Here is a 25904-nt window from a genome sequence, read left to right on the forward strand (position 1 = left end):
AATACACTTTCCATACAAGTAAAAATAGTCTTATCCCCAGGCATGCAAAACTGCACAATTAATACTCTTGGCCTCTGGTGTAGTTCTTAATGAGCATATTAGAACACCTACTATTAATAACCAAATCACGCCTGACTGAGAAGTGCAACTTCGAACCACTCTTCCTGAGCAAAAGGAATCATCATTTCCATGCAGGTATCATCTTCCCTTTTCAAATACATCCTCAGCATGTAACTCTTTGTATTAGCACATAACCAAACAAAATCACACACCCCCCACTAAATATCACCCCACACTTGTCCTGCTGTTTTGGCCTCCATTAATAGGACACAGGATCAATAAAATCTAAAAATAATGAACTTGTTCATTGGCAATCACCCTTCTCATACATTTACATCCAGCCTAAGAGAAAAATTCTCTTGCATCACACAACATGTAGGCAGGTGACAAGAGCCCTCCACCAGCAACATGGGGAGAGTTCCTCAGGTAAACAGAAGTCACTAAATTTAACAATTTTTACTTTTCATTATTTGACTCCATGTAGCGTTAGGTTATCAATTCTATTTCTTCTTCCTAAAATTCTTTCTTAAGGAAGTTCAAGAAAAGGTTTCTCCACCCAGAGGATACCACTGCAATTGGAATTTTCCCAAATGATTCATAACTGTGGTAGACATAAGACTCCTCTCAAGCAAAAATGCAGTGTGCCATGAAAAATTATTTCTGACCTACAAAGCATACCACAGGTTTTAATTTTGCTGTACTCTTGAAGTCATCAGCACATCTCAGAATGTGAAACTGGTTGAACCGGGCCTCATGAGCTGGGCAGCTCTGTCCACAGCCCGCTGAGAGAAGCATACAAAGCACAGCGTCTCCTCTCTGTTGCAGCTGTAAAAGGAGATCAACCAGACCATTAGCCATGAGTAAGCATGGTACAGGTGCAGGACCTGCGAAGAGCTGCTCCTTTGATCCACTCTTAAAATTGGACTTGTTTAAAAAAATTGTAAGTAGATGAAGTTTGTAAAAGTCCTAACTTTCTGCTACACAGATCCATGGGAGTAAGATGTACTCAGGAGGAGGGAGAAGGAGGAAGGGAATCATCAGGTATTTCATGGTGAATAAAAACTTGGTCCAAGCCTTGCTGGATGTGCATACAGTTTTTGTCTCCCTGTTCAGATGTTGTTGAAACAGTAGACTTTAAAGAAAATGTCAATGAATCCTCATAAGCACTATACATGACCTCTGGGGTAATTAGCAATCATTCAAAAGCAACAAGACTAAAATGTTCTATTCTTTATTACTGTCAGCTCTTGTCTTGATCAGCATTTTAATAAAGATGGTTCATTGCTAAGACAGTTTCATGAATCAGTCATAATTACATTCTGACACGCAGTGAATAGTAAAGCAAAACTAAATATCGCTTCATCAACCTTTCTAACCTTTATGCAAGTATTAAGTGTAAATAATTTTTACACTATCTTACAACAGAAAATCTGCATATTTCTTAGCTTTGTACATACTCTACTCTAACTGAATTTCTTGTGACCTGTACCTGAAAAAAACCAACAAAAAACCCTTACAATCAGGCATAATTATTTAGTCTTACATGATATTCAGGTGTTGCCTTTCACAGATCAAATCAACTTCAAGTACAAAAGGCTGTCTGTTCTGCAAAACAGTGCAATGCTTTAAGGGGTTAACTAAATTTTTCTACAGTCTTTCCCCCTGTATTCTTCGGCAATAAGGGAACATGGGAAATTGCTACAATAGCCTTAGACACCTCATGCTAGTTCCAATTGTAAACATTGTAACAAAACAAACCCCAAAACCCCACACAAACAAATTTTGAAGAAAAGCTTTCAAAATGTCATCCAAGAATCCTGTACAATATCAGTGAAATAAATCATGTTCAGATAACTTTGGATGGCAAACATTTTATTTGTGAATTCTTTGGAAGTGGACCTAGAGCACAAAGATCTGGGAAGTGAACTACTGCCAAATATATTTTTTTTTAATTAGTCTTTTTCTTACACTTGTGACAAGAACATTTAAAGTGAAGAGTTAGAGGTAAAATTCATTCAATGGAAGTTGCACAAGTTTACACTGCAGCCTTCAAAACTTTAATGACTAAGAACCCCCACTATTCTTGCTACCACAAGGAACATACGATCTATTGTACAACTTTTCAATAACTTATTTTAATGTCTAGCTACAAATCAGCTACCCCCTAAGAAGAGGAAAAATAGACAATTAACTTGTAAAATAATGGTGCATGAATAAAGACAGAGACTCTTAAAATGTACTGTTGTGTGAATAGTATTTCAGATCTCCAGGCAAAAGTGAAAGAATTCAGGAGGTACAGATGTGGCTGTGCTGGGTAGGAGACAAGCAGGCTCTCCTTTCTCCGGTCAGGGAGCAGAAGAACGGCACAGTCAACTTTTATGCAATAAGAATTACACCGAACAGTTCTCCCCGTTTGACATCCCTCAGGAAAAATTCTGCCTTGCAAAGTAATAATAAAAAACCAAGCAAGCAAACCAAAACCAACACACAAACCACTGCGTAACATTCAGTTTTGCTAAAGAACCCATACAACTGTAACTTTCAGTCTCCTCATAAACAAGCTGTGGTGTTCTGGGAAAAACAAATGCCAAGAGTTCACCCTGAATTTTTAACATGGTGTTTCGTAAGCTAAGGGTCAAATAGACCCCGAATACATGCACTGCGTTGGAATTATACCCTGGACGAAGTTATTTGTCTAGATTCCTTTTTAGCTGTTGTTTTTCTTTTTAACATTTGATTTGTATTTCTTCCCCCAGTATTAGCCTTTGCTCCTGCCAGAACTGTTGGCAGGCAGGGGGGAAAAAAAAAAGTAGTATTGATTTACAAAACTGGATTTCCCAGAATGAAAAAAAATTCGATTAAGATCTAAACAAAGGCTAAAGATGGCTTACGCTTAGCTCTGATGAGGTCCACTGCCTCATTACCAACTTCTGATGCATTTTGTTTCAAGGGAATCCAAAAGTCCTTGCTGTAAAGCAGGCTGGGGGTGCAGGGTCCATTCACTCTTTCTGTATCACAACCATTATGTAAGAAGTATAAAACACTGCCTTTATGCTGCCAAACCACAATGACTCTTCTTACATCAAAGCGGTTTCACCACTAGGGTTTTTTTTCTCTGAAATTTATTCAAGCCAAGGGCAGGGAGACAACAATTCATACACACTAATTACACCTAATTATCTATTCCTTCCCCCCCCCCCCCCTTTTCCACCAGCTTCGGCCAGTGCTATTTGCTATCTGGGTTTCTCACAACCTCCCCTTGCCCTGTCCATCCAACTCAACAGTAAAGTCTTTGAAGAAAAGAGTTGTGGCTTTTTAGAATTTTAACAATATAAGGTTCAACTCAAATTAAATTATTCTATTATTAGTTTTGACACATTTATGTGTTAAATATGAAGGCCTCTTGGTTAATTTGGCAAATTCCTCACATCTCTTCGTGGATAGAATTGCTGGAAACACCCCCTCTTGTAGGAGCTTCTTCTCATGCTTTCTTTTCATGATCTAAATGAAATGTTTATTGGATTAAAGTTCTTCTCTGCAGACCTCCACGGTGGCCTGTGACAAAGAGCTTAAAAGCTTTATTAATTGGCTCAGGCTTTGGGGGGGGAGGCAGGACCTCATTTCGCATTACATCACAAGCAAATAAAACTGCCACGTGTAATTAGACTAATTTACCCTGATACAGCAGGAAACTACAATATGCTTTGATTTATTCATTTTAATCAAGGAGTAACCAAACCAAGCACGAACTCAGGAAATCCTAACAATCAAAAGCAGTGAGAAGGCAGGGAGCCCAACACTGAGCAACTATTTTACCCTACAATAAAGTTTTGATCTGCACCTAAATAAATTGTCTAGAAGCAAGCACATGCAAGACAGACATAGAAGGTAGGCAAACCAAACAGCTTAAAATCTAGTGAATGCACTAAGGCAATAGGTACATTATAAAATATTAACAGTTAAGTGCTCTAAACTACAGAATTCAAATAACCCTTGGGTTTAAATTTAACACACACACACACACACAGGCTTAGAAGGCTGAATGCAGAAAGCACTGGTAGCTTCTAATCTGACACCTTGCTTTCTGTATACAACATTTTGTTAGTTGACACTCACAAATTTGTCAAACTGAAATTACCCAGAAATTATACTGATGTTTAGCAAAAAATACTTGCAATCATGCTGTATTTTTTATTTTTACTTTTTCTGTGTTTAATTAGGTACACTTCACAAAAGATGAGTACTTCTATTACTTGCAGAGAGAGAGAACAAGAACAAACGCTCCTTCTACTTAGGAGTTTGCTTGGTTACATACTAAGAAGGGAAACAAAAGGCCCAACATCTTCAGTAATGAAAAAGTCAATTGATAGGCAAAGCCATCACAATATCAAAGGCCTAATCCCTGCAATTCTGACTCAGGTGACAGTTCACAGGGGTCAGAGTGGCTGACACTGACCTCAAAAGCAGGTTTTAACTATTCAACATACTGAAAGCTGCTGGACTATCACACCATTAGACTGGAACAAACTGACAAATCAATTTCATCAAGGAGATGACTTTTTTGGGGGGGAGGAGTGAGAAGGGGGGGAAAGAGGCAGATCCGCCAATCAACAAATCCCTGCATTTCTCACACAGGTGGTTGGACAAAAGCTGACTGCACCATCAAAGACATTTTATATCTACCAAATGCCTTTGTACAAACTAACTCCCACAATTTCCCTCGGGACAGCTGTAAATGATTTAAACAAGTATTTTTCACATATTTGAACTAAGTTATTGAAAAGTGAAAATATTTTTAAATTCCTCCATTTCTTGCTTTGTAAGAAAGGGTATATTTTAATTAAAACCAGAGCAGGCAACAATGGCAATAAATTATCACTAGTCTATTTTGAGAAATACAGTGAACAATAGAGTGTATAAAAATACACTGCTTTCTATTTGAGATGAGTGTACAATGCTTATGGTTAAGAGTCTTTTTAACTGAATAGTTTTAAAATAAATAATGACTTGGTCTCTAACAGCAGAAGAAAAAAAAAGTTCACTACAGAAAGCTTACAGTAATCTCATGTCCTACTGACAACAGGGTTTTGGTTGATTGTATGCAAAATGCAGTCAGTCAAAGCCAAACATTTTATTTTAGAACTGTACCTTTAAAAGGTATACTCAGGATATGAAAAGCTCTAAAACTTCCCAGCCTTTGATTAGAATTTAGTGCAATGCAGGTTTACTGCAAGAAAACCTGACAAAATGTGGAAGTTACATATTTAGCATTTTGACTCAGCTTGATGTTTTAAAACTTCATGCTAAGGTTCTAGGAAATCTTTGGAAACTCAAGAACCACTCATTTAAGCTATAGACTCTACACAACAAACAGTTTAAGGAGCTTGCCCAGAGAATGAAGCATTGGAACTAGCCACTGAATTAGAATCAGGATTCCAGAACAGTCAATGGTAGACGTCTTCATTAAATATCTGCATAAACTAAAATGTGCCAAAATTAGTGCAAACCAGTAAATTAAAGTGTGCTTTCTCTCTCTCTCTTTTTTTTTTTTTTTTTTTTTTTTTTTTTTTTTTTTTTTAAGAGCCTCACCTCAGTTATTACATCAAGTTGTTAAAAATGAGTGAGATGTGCGGACGTGTTGATCTGCTGGAGGGTAGGAAGGCTCTACAGAGGGATCTACGCAGGCTGGATCAATGGGCTGTGGCCAATAGTATGAGGTTCAACAAGGCAAAGGGCTGGGTCCTGCACCTGGGTCACAACAACCCCATGAAATGCTACAGGCTTGGGACAGAGCGGCTGGAAAGCTGCTTGGCAGAAAAGGACCTGCGCAGTGCTGACTGATGGCTGCTGAACATGACCCAGTGTGTGCCCAGGCTGCCAAGAAAGCCAACAGCCTCCTGACCTGTATCAGAAATAGCATAGCCAGCAGGGCCAGGGAAGTTATTGTACCTTTGTACTCAGCACTGGTGAGGCCACACCTCAAATCCTGTGTTCAGCTCTGGGCCCCTCGCTACAAGAGAGATATTGAGCTGCTGGAGCACATCCAGAGAAGAGCAACGAAGCTGGTGAAGGGTCTAGAGCACAAGTCCTCTGAAGAACAGGTGAGGGAACTGGGGTTTAGTCTGGAGAAAAGGTGGCTTAAGGGGGACCTGAAAGGAGGTTGTAGTGAGGAGGAGGCTTTTCTCTTCTCCCAAGTAACAAGTGATAGGACTAGAGGAAATGGCCTCAAGTTGTGCCAGAGGAGATTTAGACTGGATATTAGGAAACATTTCTTTACCAAAAGGGTTGTTAAGCACTGGAACAGGCTGCCCAGGGCAGTGCTGGAGTCACCATCCCTGGAGGGATTTAAGACATGTAGATGTGACACTTAAGGACATGGTTTCGTGGTGCACTTGCCAGTGCTAGGTTAATGATTGGACTCAGTGATCTTAAAGTTCTTTCCAACCTAGATGATTCTATGATTCCATAATTCTAAGAAACATAGCTTTATTTGTAAACCAGTTTTAAAACGTTTAGAAAATGTTTATATTTCTTATTGGTTTAGATCAACAATTTTTGAATATTTCTGCTCTGAGCACTTGAACAAAGTAACAGTGAGCAGTGACTGGGTTTTGGGTTTGGGTTTTTTTTGTGGGTTTTTTTTTTTTTTTTTAAAGAACTGCCTTTATTAAATAAAAAAAAATAAAAAGAATCACTTAGGAGTTCCATGCACTTTATAATGCTCAGTAAGAAATCCTACAAGATTAAAAGCGCAATCAGAAAGGACTGAATCTAATTGCAATTATGGAATTAAAAGATTTTCCTCCCTAATACTTATCTCTGTAAAGCTCTATCTTTGTAAAATTTCATGAACTGAAGAAGCACTCTTATCTGTTGCAGAAACTAAGCCCTCCTATAAAGAATTCCCAAAGAATTTTATCCACAACAATGAACTGACAATTGAGAGCTTTTTCCTGCTTACGAAAACTACCCCCTTAAGTTACAGAATCAAGGAATCACTAAAAAATTAGACCTCACACTATTTAGGATTTCAAAAGATCAGAACACTGGGATAGGTTCAGAATTGGGCAGGGGACAGACATTGGGCAGGAAATGTTGCCAGTAGTCTTACAGGCCTGCCCAGCTACACAAACCTGAAGCTCTTCTGTGGCTACCAGCTGGAGGATGCTTTTCATGGCCCTAAAAAGTGGAATTTATCAATTGCACCTCCCACTGCAGGCATTCAGCGACCACTTGTCCGCAGTAATCTACCACCTAGAAAACCAATACAGACAAACTTTGCAAGGTAACTGTATTTTCCATAGAGCACTGTTTCACTTTTTGCTTATTTAACAGAAATTGGTTTGTAGTTGTCTTTGTAAGAAATAAGAACCCAAATACAGAGACTGGAATTATATTGTCTGAATAAAATCAACAACAAAATTCAGGATGAACATGGATAACTCTAAATCTAGGAAATAAACCATTTCTTTACATCATTTGAAGACAGGGGAAGTTTTTTATATAGCAGTTACCAGGGTATCTGGTAACTATGCATTCCATGTATGAGGAATGGAAACAGCCTGAAATCTATTTCAAGTGGAGCATCTCGTCACAGAAATGTACTGTAAATACTTTCCATTCAGCCCATGTTTCCAAGAATTTTAAAGGAATTTAAAGCTCCTGTGCTGAACTTGAACTACTTTTAGCCCTAAAGCCTTATTTTAAGACTTATGACCATAGAAGTTAATTTCCCAAACAAACAAACAAAACCAATCCACTCATTCACCCCCGCTAAACACTGAACAAAAGCCCTGCAGGAGGATCTGAGCCCAGAGAAAACTAAGACAGGAGTAGTCCAAGTTGTCAAAGCCACTGTCAGGGAACAGGTTAGATGAGACTGGCACTACCACAGACACACACGGCTTGGAGTGAGCTAAAGGCAGAGAAGACACTAAGTGGACTCCAGGAAGATTGCTCAGAACTGCTACTTGTTGAACACTATGTGAAACCTCACAAATACCCATTCAGAAAACCACTTACACATGACAAAGACCCAGAAACAAGGTAATTGAGGGGTAAAAACCAAGCACTACTTTCTTTACACCAACAGAACACCAGGTTTTGTAGCATAATAAATGTAAGATGTCCACAAGTACAACGCAGTGTTAACTGTTAGAGGAATACTGTATTACACGGCATATGCACACCAGTAAGAAAGTCTTGTCCAAACGTATTCTGCTACCTTAGTCAAAAAGGTAACTTTCTGTCATACTAAAACCGTCCAGCTTTCAAAACATGTTAATTCTAGAGAGAAAGAATTCTTTTTGCCTTACCTTAAATTATTTTCATCCCAAACAGTTAAAGCATATGCACCTTATCTGGAAACTAGTATCAAAGCAATCCTGTACAAAACTCTAATTTATTAATACAGGAGGCAAAATTGAAAAGCATTTAACAAGTGACTCTCCTTACCTTCAGCACAGCAATGAATGGTACAAAATTAGCCCTCTGAAGACCATTTTTATAGAGATCTGAAAGAAAGGAAATCAGTGCCATTTTGCTACTTACTCTTAATAACAATGTCAGCTTGTCTTTCAGTCTGGCAAATAAAACTCAGTGTTGCTAGAGAGAGAAGGAACAAAAGGCAGAACAGGAGAGCTGAATTTGATATCTTTTTTTTGCTGTATGAAAATTCAGTACATTCTTAAGGAAGAATGGAACATCCTGAGAAAAAGGCAGCAAATGAAAGATGACTTAAGTCTCTATTGACAAATAACTGATTTTAGCAAAAAAATAAGACTGGCATCTGTTTTAAAGAAGGACATAAAAAAGATTTGTAATGCTGCGTATACATAGGTATGATTATAAGGTCAAAACTATGCAACTGCTAAGTCCCAAGTGTTTGGCAGAGGGGAAAAACCCAATGTCAACTAAAAATACACTATTTGAGTTTCCAAAGTTTGCATCATTCTTATTCAGTGTATTCTAGTACACTCTATCTTCTAGCAATTCTGCCAGGCACACCTCATTTTCCGAAGTGAGAAAAAGGGTCATCTCTAAGGCCAAAAAAAAAATCAAAAGAAAATTAAATTAATATGTAAACTTATGCAAAGTTACTAAAGATAACAATGAATTAAAAAATATATTATATTACATAACAAAATGCAGATCCACACTCAAAGAAAATACAAATTAATAAAAACAAACCACAAAGCAGCATTTTATAGAGTATACACTTCTTCTCTGGAAACTATCCAACTGCCCAACAGGTTCATAACAGAACAGCTTCTTTGAAAATGTTATCACTTCAAAGCTATGATGGGTTGCTCTGTTTCATTGGTATTAGGAAGCCTTATAAGAAGGCAATACAGCACCTATGACTGACTGAAGGAATAAATAAAAGAATAAAGGCACTCAGCTGAGACGTCACCAAAATTCCCCACAAAGACAACACCAGGTTATTAATACCAGCTATATTCCCTGTACTGCCTAAAGGCTACAACTAGGCTAAAGTTTTTATGCTCTACCAATACTTCATGGTGGACAGAAGACACAGGATGCATGAGAAACCAACAAGACACCTACAAAATGGTTTTCACAAAACTAGATATGCACACAGAAACATTTAGGAAAATTATCAGTGAAGGTGATTCCACACCCTAATTACTAACAAAATTGCATGAAGCCATGTATTATTCTCATTCATAATTCTGCACATCATGATAGCTATACATTTGTTTAAAAACCAATCAATTGCATATTTGCTTGCAAAAATCACTGAACATGTAACAGCACGGCAAGACAGCTACTTCTGTTAGTTCTTCTAGAAAATAAGGCTGTTTTGTACTATGTCTCTGTTTTGTAAGGATGAGAAAAACAAGCAGTAATTTCAGTGAAGAAATGAAGCCAGGATTCAACAAACACTGCACCTCAGTATTTCCCCTCATATTCCCTTGGGGAGGAAGTTTAATACGGTTAAGTGTATCACTAATGGTCAGCAGCTGGGTACATCAGCTCTCTAATGAAAAAGCCACAGTTCCCCTTTGTATCCACACGAAACAAATTAATTCAGTCTTAAACCTTGATGCAGCACACTACACTAACCCAACTCTCCTTCCTGCAGTAGGATTTCAGACACACACAGTGAGCATGTAGGAGTAGTGAGAAGAAAATAAGAGACAGGCATTGACCAACATCTGAACTGCAACATAGGTTAGTTGTGGAGACACCATTCTTGACATCCTCTGTTGGGTAGCTAGTACAAGTGGATGTCTTTCAGGTTGACACAGTGACTTAATACGTATTAAAAAACCCCCCAACCCTGTATGATGATAATGGTCACAGACTGACATCTCAGTTCAGTAAGTGAGATACAAACCCCAAGTTAAGATAAAAAAAATCTCCCCTGAACTTTAAAGAGTAGTGCTTCAAAAAACAAGGATGGCTCTGAACTGAGTACGGCACCAGCATCCAGTTTATCTGTAGTTAACTCAACTACAGTAGTTATGATTTCATCTTGTTTGCTTAAACAAGGAAATTAAACCAATGAGGAATTACTTCCTCCTCTAGTAAAAACATGAGCGTTTTCTTCTCTCTCTCTCAGGCAAGAGTGCATTGTAAATCTAACTATTCTCTTACTCAATTTGGATAGAAAAATTAACTGGTAGTTACAGTTAATACTGCAACTCTTCAGTATTTTTTGCAAACATTTGAAATTAATCAATCTAAAGTGTTGCAAAAGTTGCCCAGAAATCATACTACTCTATAGCAAACCCTTTTCTCCTATACAAAAAAATACAACTACTGCTTGGTTAAAAACCATACAGATTTCGGGACTTTGGAGAAGGATCTACCCAGCTAGTTACCCTCTATCTAAAAATATAGTTAGCAATGGAAACAACTCTCCACCTAAGTAATTCCCAGTGAGCGATCTCAAACGAGGCTGGGAGTGTGACCTCTTGATAAAGGGTTCTCCTTTAAGCTGGTGGATCAAGTCTGCGAGTTTCCGAGTTGGAAACGAGGAAAGAACGTACTTCTCATTTACCCTGTCTTTTGCAGAATATGATCTTTTCCTGTCCTGGAATACATTCAAAACAGAGGCAATATTTCACTCCTCCTCAACTCCCCTGTCCCCAAATACCCTTCCTCTGGTTTGGGTAAAGAAGATCAGAAAACACAGAAGGATTTGGGGGCACCTGGGAGGGGGGAACACCTTGAGTTGGAGAGAAGGGAGGAATATCACTTAGTGAAAAACCTTTCTTCCTTAAGAACACGAAAAAACGGGACAAATTGGAATATCTTAGATTCTTGCAGACCAGAGAGTTTATTAGTATTAAACACTGTATTGACTTCAATACAATTGTTTTGCAAGTTACTGAGATTCACTGTATTTGGATAATACTAGTAGCATGTTTGTTTTACCTTCTGGAGGCCTGTTAGATGTTGCCACAACGACAACCCCATTTTGGAACAGATTTTCAAAAAGCTGCTTCAGAATCATGGCATCAGCAATGTCAGTGACCTGTAGAAGACAACACATTTGTTTTATCTTGCTTTCAGCTTCTGCCGCAAATAGATCTGCAAGTGGCTTTGTAGCTAGGAAAAATGCTTGTTAGTGAAAGCCATGGAGAAAGATTCTAATTATTGCTTGGTGAGAAAAAATAAAAGGGATAATTAATAAGCAGTGAATGTACCACAGTCTTTCAAAACTTGCCTGCTCTTTATTGCAGAACTCCACCATTTCTTTACCAATTGCTAAATGATTCCATGTTAACTTCTATTATAAAACTACAGGTGGGAGACAGAGAAATCAGACCTAAACATTTAAGAGGCCTAATTAATAAGAAACAACATGAAACAAAAACGGAATACAGAAAGAAAATACACACCGGCTGTTTTACATTTCTATTACCTTTGAGGCAAAGGTTTGCAGAGGTGAATTTAAATGGTCATGGGACTTCAGAAATAAAGACAAGTAGCCAACTATACATAATCAGCTGCTGTTGAAAATAGAATGATATGACATAGATACTATTGTGTGATTGTTGCAAAAAACAATTCAACAGATGGCCCATCACAAAAATAAGCAATTTCATTGTTCTTTTTAAGTGCCTTCTATTACTGTCCATGAATAATCAAAAGGCAGGCAGTCACTTCCAGCACAGTCAGCCTCTTCTAACCTTCAGGCACAAAACAAGAAGAAGAAAAAAAAAAAAAAAAAAAAAGGCGGAACACGAGGAGGGAAAAAATAAGCCAAAAGTAAAATTTCTTTAAGTATCTAAGTTTAGCTTAAAGAACTTGCTTTATGGTACCAAGAAATAAAAAGAGACAGAAAGCACTCTGTAAAAAAAAAATTTGTCACTGAAAATCCCATTGTTACAACAGCAACTTGTATTTTACAGGAGTTCCCCAGTGGAGATCAGCAAACTTAAGTAAGCCATTTCTACTATTGTTACACTTGTTTCTTCTGCATTCTCCCTGATTATTATCTAGACACTTGTTGAATTTTGACTTACCAAAACAGACCCCAGTTCTGAGGAGATAAAACAGTGGTGGCATGCCGAGAGCTATATGCACTCATTGCCCAGCAGACTGATAGGCTGCTATGCTTTCTGCAGTTTACATGTGTATGTTGTGATAGTAATACACCTACTAACCAGTGTTATTCTTTTTCCCCTACTCCACCACCAACCCACCCCCTATCATTCCCCACTGCTAAATGACCTCTCTGGCCAGCAAAAAAAATTAATTCATTCTACACTAAAGACAGTAAAAGATTTAGGTTACATTTGACGGCCAGTTTGGAAGCAATCAGGTTCACAAGGAACCATATGTAAACATCAGCTCATGCAATGATTTCTTCCAATTTGTTCCATGCAATACATTAATATGGATTATTTTTTCTTTTTTTCAAAACCAAACTTTTACACAATCAGTAACATACCCCTCAGATTTGCATATCAGTGATCACTAAGATCCAATATTCCAAAAAGCGTGTAGTAGTTCACTATTATAGTATACATCTAACACATCTGCTTATAATTTATTTCTTCTGAATACTAAAATTAAGGAACTTTCCCAGTTCCTAAAAAACAAGACACATAGGGAATCAATATACATATGCATTTTAGGGGTAACTGGATTTCTTGTATCACAAAGCAAAGGTAATAACCAAGTCTTAAAAGTGCATTCTGTAAGCCATTTTGTTCCAAACTTTTTTGTTTAAAAATCCTGTAGGGCATGCTACGCTCAGAAAATAGGGAGGGAAAGATTATTAGTCCTCACATAAAAGAAAAGCATTAATAACATTCTCTTATTAACTAGAACCGTAATTTGATGTGGAATTCTGATGTTTTCAACTTCATTAAAAAAAAAACAAAACCCCAAACCTCTCCAAAGTTCTGTCAAAAAGCAAGAGCCATTTTCAGACCCAGGATGCAAATATGAGCTCTTGTTTCTAATACAGCTTGGGAAAGAGAAAATTTCTACAAAGTAAAGCAGGTAGAAGACAGTTACTACAGCATTGTCATTTCTCATGTTTTTCACTGTATCCAGCATTCATTGCAAAAGAGAACAAAAGCAGAGCTACAAATTACCAATAAAGAGAGCCTGCTAATGCAGAGAATGAAGAAATTTCATTAGCATTTAAGAGAAAAGATTTTTACGACCTAGTGCTGCTTTCCATTATGACTCATGTTAAAAAAAAAAAAAAAGATTAAAAAAAGAAAAACCCACTAGACTAATAGTTAATTTACATGTGTAAGTGTCTGAGACTCAGTCAGCCACTGATTGGTACAGTTCCACGTAATGAATGACAAACATAAGCATGTATTACAAGCAATTAGTATTAGCACAAAAATAAGAGACTAATTTTTATTAGAGGCTTTTAATAGCATACAGGTTAGTAAAAACTCCCTAAATCGTAGTTTGCTTTAAGTATTGATGGTATATAAAGACTAAGACTGTATATCATTCAGCTTACCAAGAAGCAGGGATTCTGTTTTCGTTATCAATAAAACGAACACAGGTTAGAGTCACACACTGAAATTGGAGCTTCTAATTATCTGTGTATAGTTATTTGATTGCTAAGCAATAACTAGGCTCTTCTCATGGCCAACCTCTGTATTCTGAAAAATCAAAGTTAGAATTAAAAATGGCTTAAATTCTATGGATTTTTCTACAAAACAAGTACAGATTTTTAGAATGGTATAAGACTTGTGATTTAAAAAATACTTTCATATTGGCAATAAACCGTATGACAAAGATCAGTAATAAGCAGCAATCCTTTAATAACCTGACAGCCTGTGGGTTAGGCAAATGCTGACAAAATACCTGCTTCAGAATGGACACACTCAGAAGCTTAGTGCCATCAGAGAGTATTTGCAGAAAGAAACACTTTAGAAATAGTTGGGTGAGGTTTTAATGCAGTATTTTGGAGCACAAAAAACTACTTTTAAAAGTACCAAAATATTTTTCTATGGCAATTCATCAACATTCCTCTAGACTTTGCAAGAAGATTCACTTCAGAGTACTTCTGTTTAGCTTTAGCCCACTGTCAAAGAGGAATGTGCAGCCTCAGCAATGCTTTTGTCTTTTGAAGTTCTGCATTCTGTTTCCTCTGAAATACGAACATTAACAATACTTTTTGCTGTCCCTGTTACAGTATCACTCATCCATGTGCCTGATCTTAAGATAAACAAACAAATAAATGTTTTCAGCTCATTGTCCTTTTTTTTTCCCTTCCAGTTATTGCAAAGCAACCTGAAGGGTTTAAAGCAAATCTCAATCATTTTCTGATGTTTCCTCTACACCAGTATTTTGTCGAAGTCATAGAGACCCAACTTGATCTCCCGTCTGTCAAAACAGACAGTAGCTTAGTCTGCAAGTTAGAGCTGTGTATGTTTCGAGTCTCCAGTTCCTTACAGTTTTCTTTTAATCTAACTCTTTAATGCTGAGTACTGAATATTGCGGTGAAACCTAGCCATTACCTCCACTGGGGAAATGAGCTGCAAACATCTGAATCGGATATGGTTCCTTATTAACAATGTAAATTGTGTCACCATGTAAGCTGGTTTTCCAGTCACTGCACTACCTTATGGCTATTTAAGCAGAAAGTTTCCCAGAAAGCAGAAAGAATCCCAAATTCAGTGCCTTCTGCAAAATTTCAGTAAGCTGGGACACCTCTTCAGCAGGCAAAGCCTGCATAGCATTCCGTGCTACAGAAAACCAGTCAAGAAATCTAGCTGTTCAGAAATCTGTGAATTTAGGACATTACACCCAGAACAAGTAGCTTTTAAAAATTCACATAAGAATACAAAGTCTAAGATACACATTTTAGAGTACAGTTCTTTCCCAGCTACGACACATGAGAAAAAACAGGTAATTTTTACAACTGAAGTGATTGATGTACCTCAAGCAAGTCAGCAGAGGGAGCAGGCAATCAATTTGGAATCACAAAATACCAGACTCTGTTCCCCTTAAAACGTGGAAACATGACAGTCTGGAAACACAGCAACACCAGGGTAGGAAAGCAGTGGGCATTTATACGTAAAACCATGTACCTACACTAACACATGGTACAGCAAAGATGCCTCTACCTACCACATGAATATATGATATCATGACAATTAACACTCCTCCCTGTCCTCTCCAACCTTCCCATTTCTTTGTAGTGTAAATGCAACGGTCTCTGTAGTTAGATTTTATACTGCAAGTTTTGGAAACCCAGCATTCATATTCACTAGATAAAGTGCAATTTAAATGATCAAGCAGCTCCTCACATTCTGAAACCTTAGATCAAAGAACTACCCCTTGTTGAAAACTGCAGAAGTAACTTGAAACAATAACACCTACTTCTTTACAGCTATAAAAATCCCCCTCATTGGAGCTGATCATAAAACGGTCATTTTCTCAGGTGCACAGGCTTGTAAAATAATAGCTAGCAGATATAAATTGCTCTGCCCATTTCAGGAATGTATTAATTTAAGAGCATAACACAGACAACTCACAGTTGGTGATTTAAGAACTAACACAGATCTGGTTTTACGTTGCTCTGCATTTTCTCTCTGCATTAAAAAAAATCTCAGCTGATGAGAGATACCAAATACCTCTTTAACCTCTCTTCTAAAAATCTTACAAAGCAATTTATACACTTAAATTTGTGACATGCCCTTAAAACAAAATTCACAAGCTGTGCAAAACAAATGAAGAAACAAGTTAGCGTGGGCAAAGGTCATCTTATGAGTTTATTTTTAATCTTCACATATAATTCAATAAAAGTTTCTTATGATGTTAGTTATGTTTATATAATCTGGCACTGCCACGCCAAAGGCTCCAATAAATCTAGGAAAGAATTTAGGTTGAATTTGATGTGTTATTTCCACGTCCTTAATCACACTGAGACAATTTTGTTGCATTATATGAAGTACAGCGAAGACCAGACATGCCAAACAAGTATCAGGCAGCTACTTTCCTGGGCATTATACAGGCTTAGTACAGGATGATAGTCCCTGTCCTGAAGCAGTCATAAGCCTCTCACCAAACTCTAATATCCACTTGTATGACCAGTAACTAGACTGGTGAAAGAAAGCAGTATAAGGGCACTATACCACCAACTTACATCTTATCTCCTGGGAAAGAAAAACCAAAACAAAACAAACCCCCCAAAAACAAACCACCACAATCTTCAAGACTGTGAAGTAACTTCTACAGTTCACTACTGGCCAGTGATTCAAATACCATACTAGCAGTAACAAGTGCCATATTTTAAGATCAAAAGTAATTTTATGAAGTTTCCCTTGAAATGAAGCAATAATCTCGTATTTTTTACCTGAAATTCATCAAAACATAAGAGAGCAGCCTCTTCACTTATTTCCTCTGCTACTGGTGCAATTGGGTCATATGACTTGGCCATAAATCCTGCCTTTCTTTTTGGCAAGCTCTGCTTAAGGCGATGTATTCCTGAGTTAATGAAACAGACAAGTATTTCTTATTTCATTTTCTAAGATAGGGAGACTAGATAGCTACCAAATAAAAAGTAACCTACACCAGTAAAACCAGGAAAGCTTCAAATTTAGTCCAATTTCAAGAGAGGAAAACAGTTTTCAATGACATCCAGGCAACTATTAGAAGCTCACATAATTCTGTGATTCATATTTTCTTGTTTAGAAAAATGTAAAACAAAAATCCTTTCATGCTATACTTTATCTTTTAAAAACTGATATAAATTACAGTTTTATCTTGCCCCAATTCATGACCTTAGTTTCAGTTTCACTTTGTAATTTGGCATTTTCTGTATTAATTTTCTCTCAGTGAAAAACCCTTACAGTGTTTACAAATCAGTGGCACAGCTCTGTGCATTGCATGCCCTGAAGGTATACTTAGAATGCATTTAGTTAAAAAACCTCAGACACAGCAACACAGTTATATCTTAAAATGTAAAGATGATAATATTGGCACAAAGTAAGATTATTGCATCCATACTTTACTGTCTCATGGATTGTATGCCATCTGACTATAAAAAAAACATTTTGAAAACAAAGATCCTGCAGTAAGAAGCTACCTTTGTTAAGATTAAGCATAAATGAGAATAGAAACAGAAAACCTCAACAGTAACCCAAAAATGATATCAGTGGGCACTAAACATGGCAGAAGTTGTTTACACGTCCCAAGAAAAATGTAACTGTTGCAACAGCTCTAAATTACAGCATTATTTAACAATTTCACAGCATTTTAAGGTCATAAAATTTAGATAAAGAGCCAAATTTTAAAATATCTATACCAGTATCTCAGTCAAAATGAAGTGCCTTATTTGCCTTGTCAGAAAAAATTTCTGAAACTGAAGATAAACTTCCTTCTATTATTTTTTTCTTCTAAATTACAGATGATAGTATTAAGTTTGCCAATCAGAACAGCTCTCATTCACCTGGGCATTTACACCTGATTTTAGTTATTGCTTATTCAAAATGCTGATTGAATTTAACCTTTACTGTTTCAGTTTTAGCAATTGCCTTCTCTGGATTGCATGTAAGATAACTGGTAACTGGAAAACTTTTAATTAAGGATTTAATCCTAAATATACACCCAAGTTTTCTATACAGTCAAGTATAAAGAAATCTTTAAGAAAAGATACTTGAGAAATAATACGCAATTAGTATCTACTCTGATGTAACAGAATGTGCTAAAATCCTTCAACTTCTTTTATTTTTTACTTTTTTTGCTTAAATACTTAAAGTTACGATGATTAATGTGAATATGAGAATGAGACAGACTTTTTTATAAATATTGTATTTCATAAAATTCTTATAAATACCTGTGTCAGCACTTACTCTGATGCACATCTAGCATGAAGCCATGAAAATGGACTCTCTTTTTCTTTTCTACTTCTAAGTGAGAATAGAACATGTCCATCACCATTGTCTTTCCTGTGCCTTCACATAAAAAACAATCAAAAAAAAAAAAAAAAAAACCCCAACAGGTAGTTAATTTAAGAACAGTATGTACTGATTACAATAATGACTGTTCATTAGCTTTGAACTAATGAAACTATACTCTTCCACAGAACAAAGTACAAACCCAGACTGTTTGTGAAGAACAGTTATATTTTCTGTTCAAAACCTTGGAACAACTGCATTTTTATTTTTCCATTTTAAAACTTTGATCCATAAAGAGATGGACCAAAGTTTGCACGAATGGCTCCATACACATCTAGGAAACACCTTTAGTATTTCCTTCTGAAAAGCCAGTATGTTTTCATGCTGCACTGTTACACATAGAATATATAAATTCTTTCCATGGCCCCCTCAAATACTAGTAAAGCTGAAAAAATATACACATGGTAAGGCAGTCGAATCCAGCAGTTTATAGCATCAGAGTGTAACTATATTAAATAACGTCATAATGTGGAAGAAAACTAATCCTGGAAAATTCATTAAAGCAATAATGCTACATAAGCATAAAGCTTTTAGACACTTCAGAATTTGAATAAACATGCATTTTGAAAAAATTCTATTGGAACTGATGCAACTGAAACTTACCAACATCTCCATAGACATAAAGACCTTTTGGAGGGGTGTTTTTTGCAAAGAACTGCAAATCAAGAAGAAAAAGAATAAATATGAACATGCCATAAAGTAAAAGCAAGGACATTGCTGTGGTACAAAAAGAAGCTACACTTAACTATCAAAGTAGCACTGGCTAGCAAAGTGTAAACTTGAATAAACCTTTATCTCAGAATTGGTAAGCAATCTTAACACTGTATTTGAGCAATGTTTGGGTTGGGCTGGGTTTTTTTGTTTAGGTCATTATGAAAATACCCCCATCCCCACTCCTAGCATATATGCCTTTTTATCACAACACATATGAAAAGATTAAATGTTTCCAATCCATCCATCAATCATTGAAACAAATCCTTTTCCTCATTAAGCCATTTGAACAGTCAGCCCTAGGAAAAAGGATATAAAATCAAGCAGTATTGTAGTATTCCTAGATATACACACTATAGAGTTATTAAAGCAGCTCTTCTTAAGATATAAATCACTAAGAATTAGAAAATCAGTACTGCAAAGCCAGTGAGCATTGTAGGTCCCTTTTCTCTCCACGCTGAATCTTAAATGCAGAATCATCTCTAGTTTAAACATGATTAAAATCAATGAAGTCACAGTAAAAATACGTACCTATTAATTTTATTAATTTTTTTTGAGTGAGTTATGTTTATCTTGAATGAATACTGCTGAAGAATTTTTAGTCTCTTAATAATTACTCACGACATATGACACCTGTTGGCTTACTCTATTTTATTCAAACTTGTATTTTTATGGCAAAACTTGAAATAACATCAAGACTTTCAATTTGAAACAGTCCACCCCCACTCCAGTACTGTGCATAGCAACTTCCAAGTATAATTCTAAAAAGAAACAGCCTCTAAAAACTAGAAATCTTACCAAAATTCTCATCAAATCCATGAAAGTGAATTGTTATCCACAAAAAACACTGCAGAAGACTATGTGGTTATTTTAAAGTGCTCCACTTTCAGAGTTCTATGAGGTGAGCCAAAACAGAGGAAAATTAAAATTGCAGCCCTGTGGTCTCATTTGGAGCTGGGTAATTGCTAAACAACTTGAATCTAAAGCACTTTTCAAAATACAGTGCCATGTTATAGAAATGGAAGAGTCAGTAGCAAAACACGAATTAAACGTGAAAGAAAATATATGATCAAAGATAGAAAGATAGTGTCTCAGGTATTTAATACCAGTTTATTCAGAAAACATGTAAGCATAGCGCTTATATAAGACCCACTTATAGATTTAATTTAGAGCTATATTAATTGGATCATCAAAAATTTGTGTCATCAATCTGTGGCTGAACAGGGTTTCAGAATGTCTGAAAACATTCCATTAATAGACAAGGCTGCAACTATTTGCTAGTGCTCCAAAAGCACTGCGAGACAATTTAATTGACAAACATTTTTCAGTGTATACTTTTTAAGAGCTTGTCCTCATCAAAACTACTGATGCTCAAAGTTACTTGGAGAAGAAAAGAAAAACAGAAAAAAAAAAAATCAAAATGAGACATTCGTAAGCATTTGTTTTTAATTTGAGATTAACAACAATCATTGTAACAAGACTACCACATTAAAGGTATTACCTAAAAAGACTGTATATTAATGTGATTTGCAGTTTCACAAGGAATGACACAGAGCTGGAAAAATAAATCAATGTTTAGATGAGTGCTTTACCTCTCTTTGTACAAGTTACATAACCAGAACAATTACTAATGCCTCCATTTTTATACTATTTTATTCGTTGCAAAGTGTTTATTAATTACATTTAACCATCTCAAAATTTGTCTTTTTATGCATATTTTATTACTCCATTTCTAGAAAAGATGCTACAGAAAAAGAAGGATTTTTTGGCTAAAGGAAACACTTATAATGTCTTGAGCTCCATAAAAATCTAAACCAACTTCTAGCTGATTTAATAAATCGAATTTTTTTTTTTTTGTGAAGACAACAACTTTTGAGAGCTATCTATTGGTAAAAATAAATGGATACTGTGGCAGACCCAAATATATTTGCTGAAGCTGATCATCTCTAAACGCAAATCAAATGCCACAAAAATTCTTATCCTCTTTGAGCAATTAAAGAAGTTTGTAGGAAATATTTTATGTGTACTTCTGTCATAAGCGACACCACTGACACCTCTAGGTACCCATTTCCTCAATCCTGTCAGGTATCATATAACACTAAGAATTTATTTTTATATTCTTGGGTTAGTTTTCTTAACAAATATTTTATTTTAAAAAGTAAACTCCATCAGTAGATTTTTAATACAGAAACTCAGACATCCTACCAGTGTCAAGCTATTCTGCATCATCATAACATGTATTATTTCTTATTATTTATTTTTTAATTATTCTCATGCATCTTTTGAAGCCCTAAAGTTGCATAAGAAAAAGTGCAACTTCCACTAGGATTTCTGATAAAAATACAAACAATGCTGTTGGTTCAAGTTAGAGTTGGTTCAAGTAGTCAAAAAAGTCAGTGATATGTGAGAGTGAAAAAAGCAGACGACTGATCTTGGTTTCATTGAAACACACTCTCCAAAAGAAGAAACCGGGGGGAGATCTAACACAGAAGATCCTCTAGTTACCCTAAAATAAGGCCAAACTTATTTATTTCAGAGAGGGAAGGGAGGAAAGTGGGAGATGTAGGAAGACAAACTAAATAAATGAGCTCCTCCTTGCTCCTCACTTCCATGTTATCCTGAGGTGTATTTGGGGTCTCAGTATAACAATGTTCAATTGGTTGACAATAAATTTGTTTTTGCAACACTGATAAGATTTAAAGATGCTAAAGCTAATACTTAAAATGTACAAAAGATATTAAGGGATGTGCAAAAATTCAGTTTGAAGGGGAAAATTTTGAAATCCTTAGATGTGTATTTTGAATGGTCACCGTATCCTTTCAAATGGGGGCATCACCACACGTGTCAAATCCCTTGAGCCCTCCAAGTTTCTTAATTCCCGTGACATTTTTGCAGTAACTTCAGACCGCATAAATTAAGTGCTTCACCAAGTTTCATCATCATCAGGACATGCAACATAGAGCAGGAGCCCTTTCCTTTTACAGATCAGTTGACCTGCACACTTTTCTTTGAAAATCATTCATGTGCTAAAATATTTACAGTTCCACAAGTTGATACACACACGAGTGTCCCCACATTTACAGAATTCCCTCCTCTACTATCAAAATGTTTTTACACACTTCTGTTTCAAAACTGCATGTCTATTGCATCGGAGCTTTCTTTTTTGTTTAAACTGCACTTTAGTCAATCAATATCCCACCTCATCTAAGGAATTACATTGGTCAAAACATCTCCTTCATTCTGACAACTTCCTATTCTTTCTTAAGTATCTTTAACAATGTGCAACGTCTTCCCACCTTCTCTCATGCTCATTACCTCAGACACCAGAAGCAAGCAACTAATTTCCTGGGAACATTTACACTTTGATTTGAAAAACTTCCAATTAAAAACGCACATCAATACTAAGATGGTTAATTAAAATATGCAAAATTCAAGACAAGAGCCTCCAAACAGCAGATTTTTATTTTTTAAACTAACAAAACTGCCTCTTTCTCCCACTTTTCAGGCCTCCTTTTTGCTTGCTGTTGTAGCTGAAGACATTTTCAAGGTCTTGAATGGTGTTTACTATTCTTCATACTTCTTTGAATATATGACTTCACTTTTAATTGAGCTTATTTCAAGTCATTAGTACAGCAACTCAACAACTCTTAAGATGTCTCAATTGGTATTATTTTGAAAAGCTAGAGATCTGCAATGACTATGCAAATTCTTACAGCCTTGAACTTCAATTCAGAGGATCTCAAAATATCTCAACATACAAGGCCATGCTTTCACCACACTCAAGATCAAAGTCACTGTTCAAATTTGAGTAATTTTGAAAACAGAAGCCTACTTGCTTTGCAGCAAGACTGGTTTTTTTTTCTACTCAAGTTTATCCTATGCTGATGCCCCAAAAAACCAACATCATCAAAAAATACAGAGTTTTATTAACATAAAGGAAATGGCTTGTGTGGTGTCATCCCTGTCATATCCTGTTCCGTCCTACCCCTTCCACCGCAGACTATTGATTACAGAAAGCTTTGCCCTGTGAGGTAATGCAAGTCTCTTAGACAAACACTGTTTCTATTTTACCTGATATAAGTATTTGTTCCCTAATCCTACTTCTACCGTATTTTTAATGAATAAAACGATTTAGATAAAAAGTGACAAATGAAGAACAAAACTAAAACCAAAGCAGACCATTCTTGTCATGGTTCAGAAGTACAGTAAGTTTCTGTTTCTGGAATAACTGTTATTTAGGAAGAGGCTTCTGCAAATGTATCATAAAAGAAACCGGGCAATAAAATAAGGAATATCAGACTACAAAAGAGGCTTCTTTCCCTCTTTTTTTCCCCTTTTCTTCACTGCAACTTCTCAAACACATTCTTTTCAGTAGCAGAGCCAGGAAAATAAGCCTGCTTGAAATGCCGACCACCACTATTTTTTTATTTCTAAAAAGCTGCCAGTAGATTCTTTTCAATGCAGATTTCATATTTAAATTAGGTTAGCCAAGCTGCTAGAAACCTCCTGAAAAAAGCAAAAAGTCAATCTACAGATTACTGTGTGTAACTCATTGAAGTGTTTGACTTATTTCCAAAAAGTCCTTAACTAATTTACATCAGTTTAATTTACAGCTATTAAAACTCAGTAAGTACAAAATGTTAAGCAAAACCAATGTTAATCGTATTACCATAAAAACAATTGAACATCTATAGCATAAGGTTTATCTTTTACTTCCTAGCATATTCAACCTACCTTAATGGAAGAAGAGTGACAACACTGTTCACTAATACAGGATTTGCCTGCTCCCTGTATCATTAGTACCTCCTGGAGATGCATTACTAATTACAGGAACTCCTTCCACTCACAAGCCTACACAAATCCTGTTCAACCCAGGCTAGTTGCAGACCCACCACCTCTTCTTGCCACAAAAACCCTTTAGTTCTAATATTCGAAACTGAACCAAGTCTGCAGCAGCATCCCTACCCTGAAAGTCCACCATAGCAAAACATACATTTTGCTTACCTAGAAAACTCCTTGATAAAGATATATGATAAACATGATGCCACTGTCTACAGCTGGTACAGTGCTTGATGGCTATGATTTTACCAAGTACCTAGCCACAGCTGGGACTCTGATTCTGGGGAAAACTTTATCAAGGATGTTGATTACAACTTTGCTGAAGCAAAACCTGGCCTGCACTAGAATTTAAACCATGCTTTATTTGGCTTCATTTTACCTCAAGAGGAACTCTGTTTGAAGTGGCAAATAACTTCCTCAAAGACAGCAGAAGAGAAAGAGTTGTGACTTCTCCTCCACCATTAACTGCAATTTGATTTAACTACACAAGCTAGTAGGCTTTAAAGATTTACACAAAACTCATTGCTCTCCTCCTTTTCTGGGGTTTTGATACATGGCACAGCACTGTAGTGCTTAGCCACGTTATCAGTCTTCTTAAGGTTTATACAGAGATATCAGTCTCTCAAAGAGAGACCTTAAACTGCAGTAACACTTAATAGCAAGTAACTCTACAGCTGCTTCACACTGAGCATGGCATTAGCTCCCAGGTATTAGCGAGCCATGCAGCAATCTTTAAAAGCTGGTTTAAAAATAAAGCGTGGAATTGAAGCAATGTTAAATGAGAGCACCACTCTCAGGAAAGAGAGGAGTGCTTTAAAGAAACTAGGGAAAACCATATTCTCAACCTAAAAAATGGCATTTGACTTCTTCCTTTAACAAAATGTCAGTCTGGCTTTACTGCGATTAGCTCTGTTATACAGGGACAAAGTAGCACCACCATTTCCTAAATAGAGTAAGATTAGTATTTGTTCTCTGCAATAGAGACTTTCCTCCCTATTCATGCTTTGCAATCAAAGAAACAGTAAATAAAAAACCTAGATAATGCTTTATCTACAAAGCCATTACTAGACACCTGCTTTAACAACTGTAACGATTCAGGGTACTCCAGTTAACACAAGTCAGCTCTCAAAACTATTCTCAAAGACAGCACTCTTAGAACGGAATATCTACATGTCCCAAACGGTTTCCCAAAAAAGATCAAAATGCTCTAGCCTTTGACAGTAACACCAGCGCCTTCATCATAACTTTGTTTTCTAAAGAATGAAAATGAGTAAAAGTCTGGCAGTATGTCCAAAACCTAATGCTTCTTCTCATAACAGTGTTCTTTTCCCTACTTTTTGTTTTTCCCACACCTTGAAGCCAAGATTATATATTATAACATAGCATAAAGGGCAGAGGACAGCATGTCACTTAAAGGTACTTGAGCTCTGTAGGCTCTGGCTTCCTTGGTCTCATGCTTCATCATTTAGGCTTGCCATGCTAACAAAATACAGCATCTGTGCTAGGCATAGGACAATTTGGGGTTGTAATGGGAAGTGTATGGGTAGGTAACATGTTCAGTAGAGTTAGATATTTAGATTTATGCCCATGAGATGAGCTGTGTTGCGTAACAGGTGCTGAGAAAGGCTGACACACAGATTTAGGCCCAGTATAGGAGAGGATCAGGTTTGAGACCATCTTAAGAACCTGAATGTGCACAAGTCCATGGAACCTGATGAAATCCATCCGCGGGTCCTGAAGGAGCTGGCAAATGAAGTTGCTAAGTCACTGCCCATCATATTTGAAAAACCATGGCAGTCAGGTGAAGTTCCTGATGACTGGAAGAAGGGTAATAATATAACCCCCATTTTCAAGAAGGGGAAGGTGGAAGACCCAGGAAAC

General features: G+C 36.5%; 1 protein-coding gene across 1 annotated transcript in view; it reads right to left on the bottom strand.

The window, feature by feature from the left end:
- The window catches only part of LACE1 (lactation elevated 1), a gene marked incomplete at its 5' end in the record, with an annotated part of 42034 nt that extends 22906 nt beyond the window's left edge, over positions 1 to 19128 (bottom strand). The window contains 5 exons of the mRNA XM_010011582.1: positions 8515 to 8573; positions 11464 to 11563; positions 16871 to 17001; positions 18369 to 18470; positions 19077 to 19128. Coding sequence (XP_010009884.1) covers positions 8515 to 8573; positions 11464 to 11563; positions 16871 to 17001; positions 18369 to 18470; positions 19077 to 19128 — 444 coding nt within the window. The remainder of the gene's footprint in view (positions 1 to 8514; positions 8574 to 11463; positions 11564 to 16870; positions 17002 to 18368; positions 18471 to 19076) is intronic.
- Positions 19129 to 25904: the final 6776 nt, after the last annotated feature.

This window comes from Nestor notabilis, unplaced genomic scaffold (genome assembly GCF_000696875.1).
Source record: "Nestor notabilis isolate BGI_N333 unplaced genomic scaffold, ASM69687v1 scaffold9733, whole genome shotgun sequence".
In the NCBI taxonomy this organism is placed as follows: domain Eukaryota; kingdom Metazoa; phylum Chordata; class Aves; order Psittaciformes; family Psittacidae; genus Nestor; species Nestor notabilis.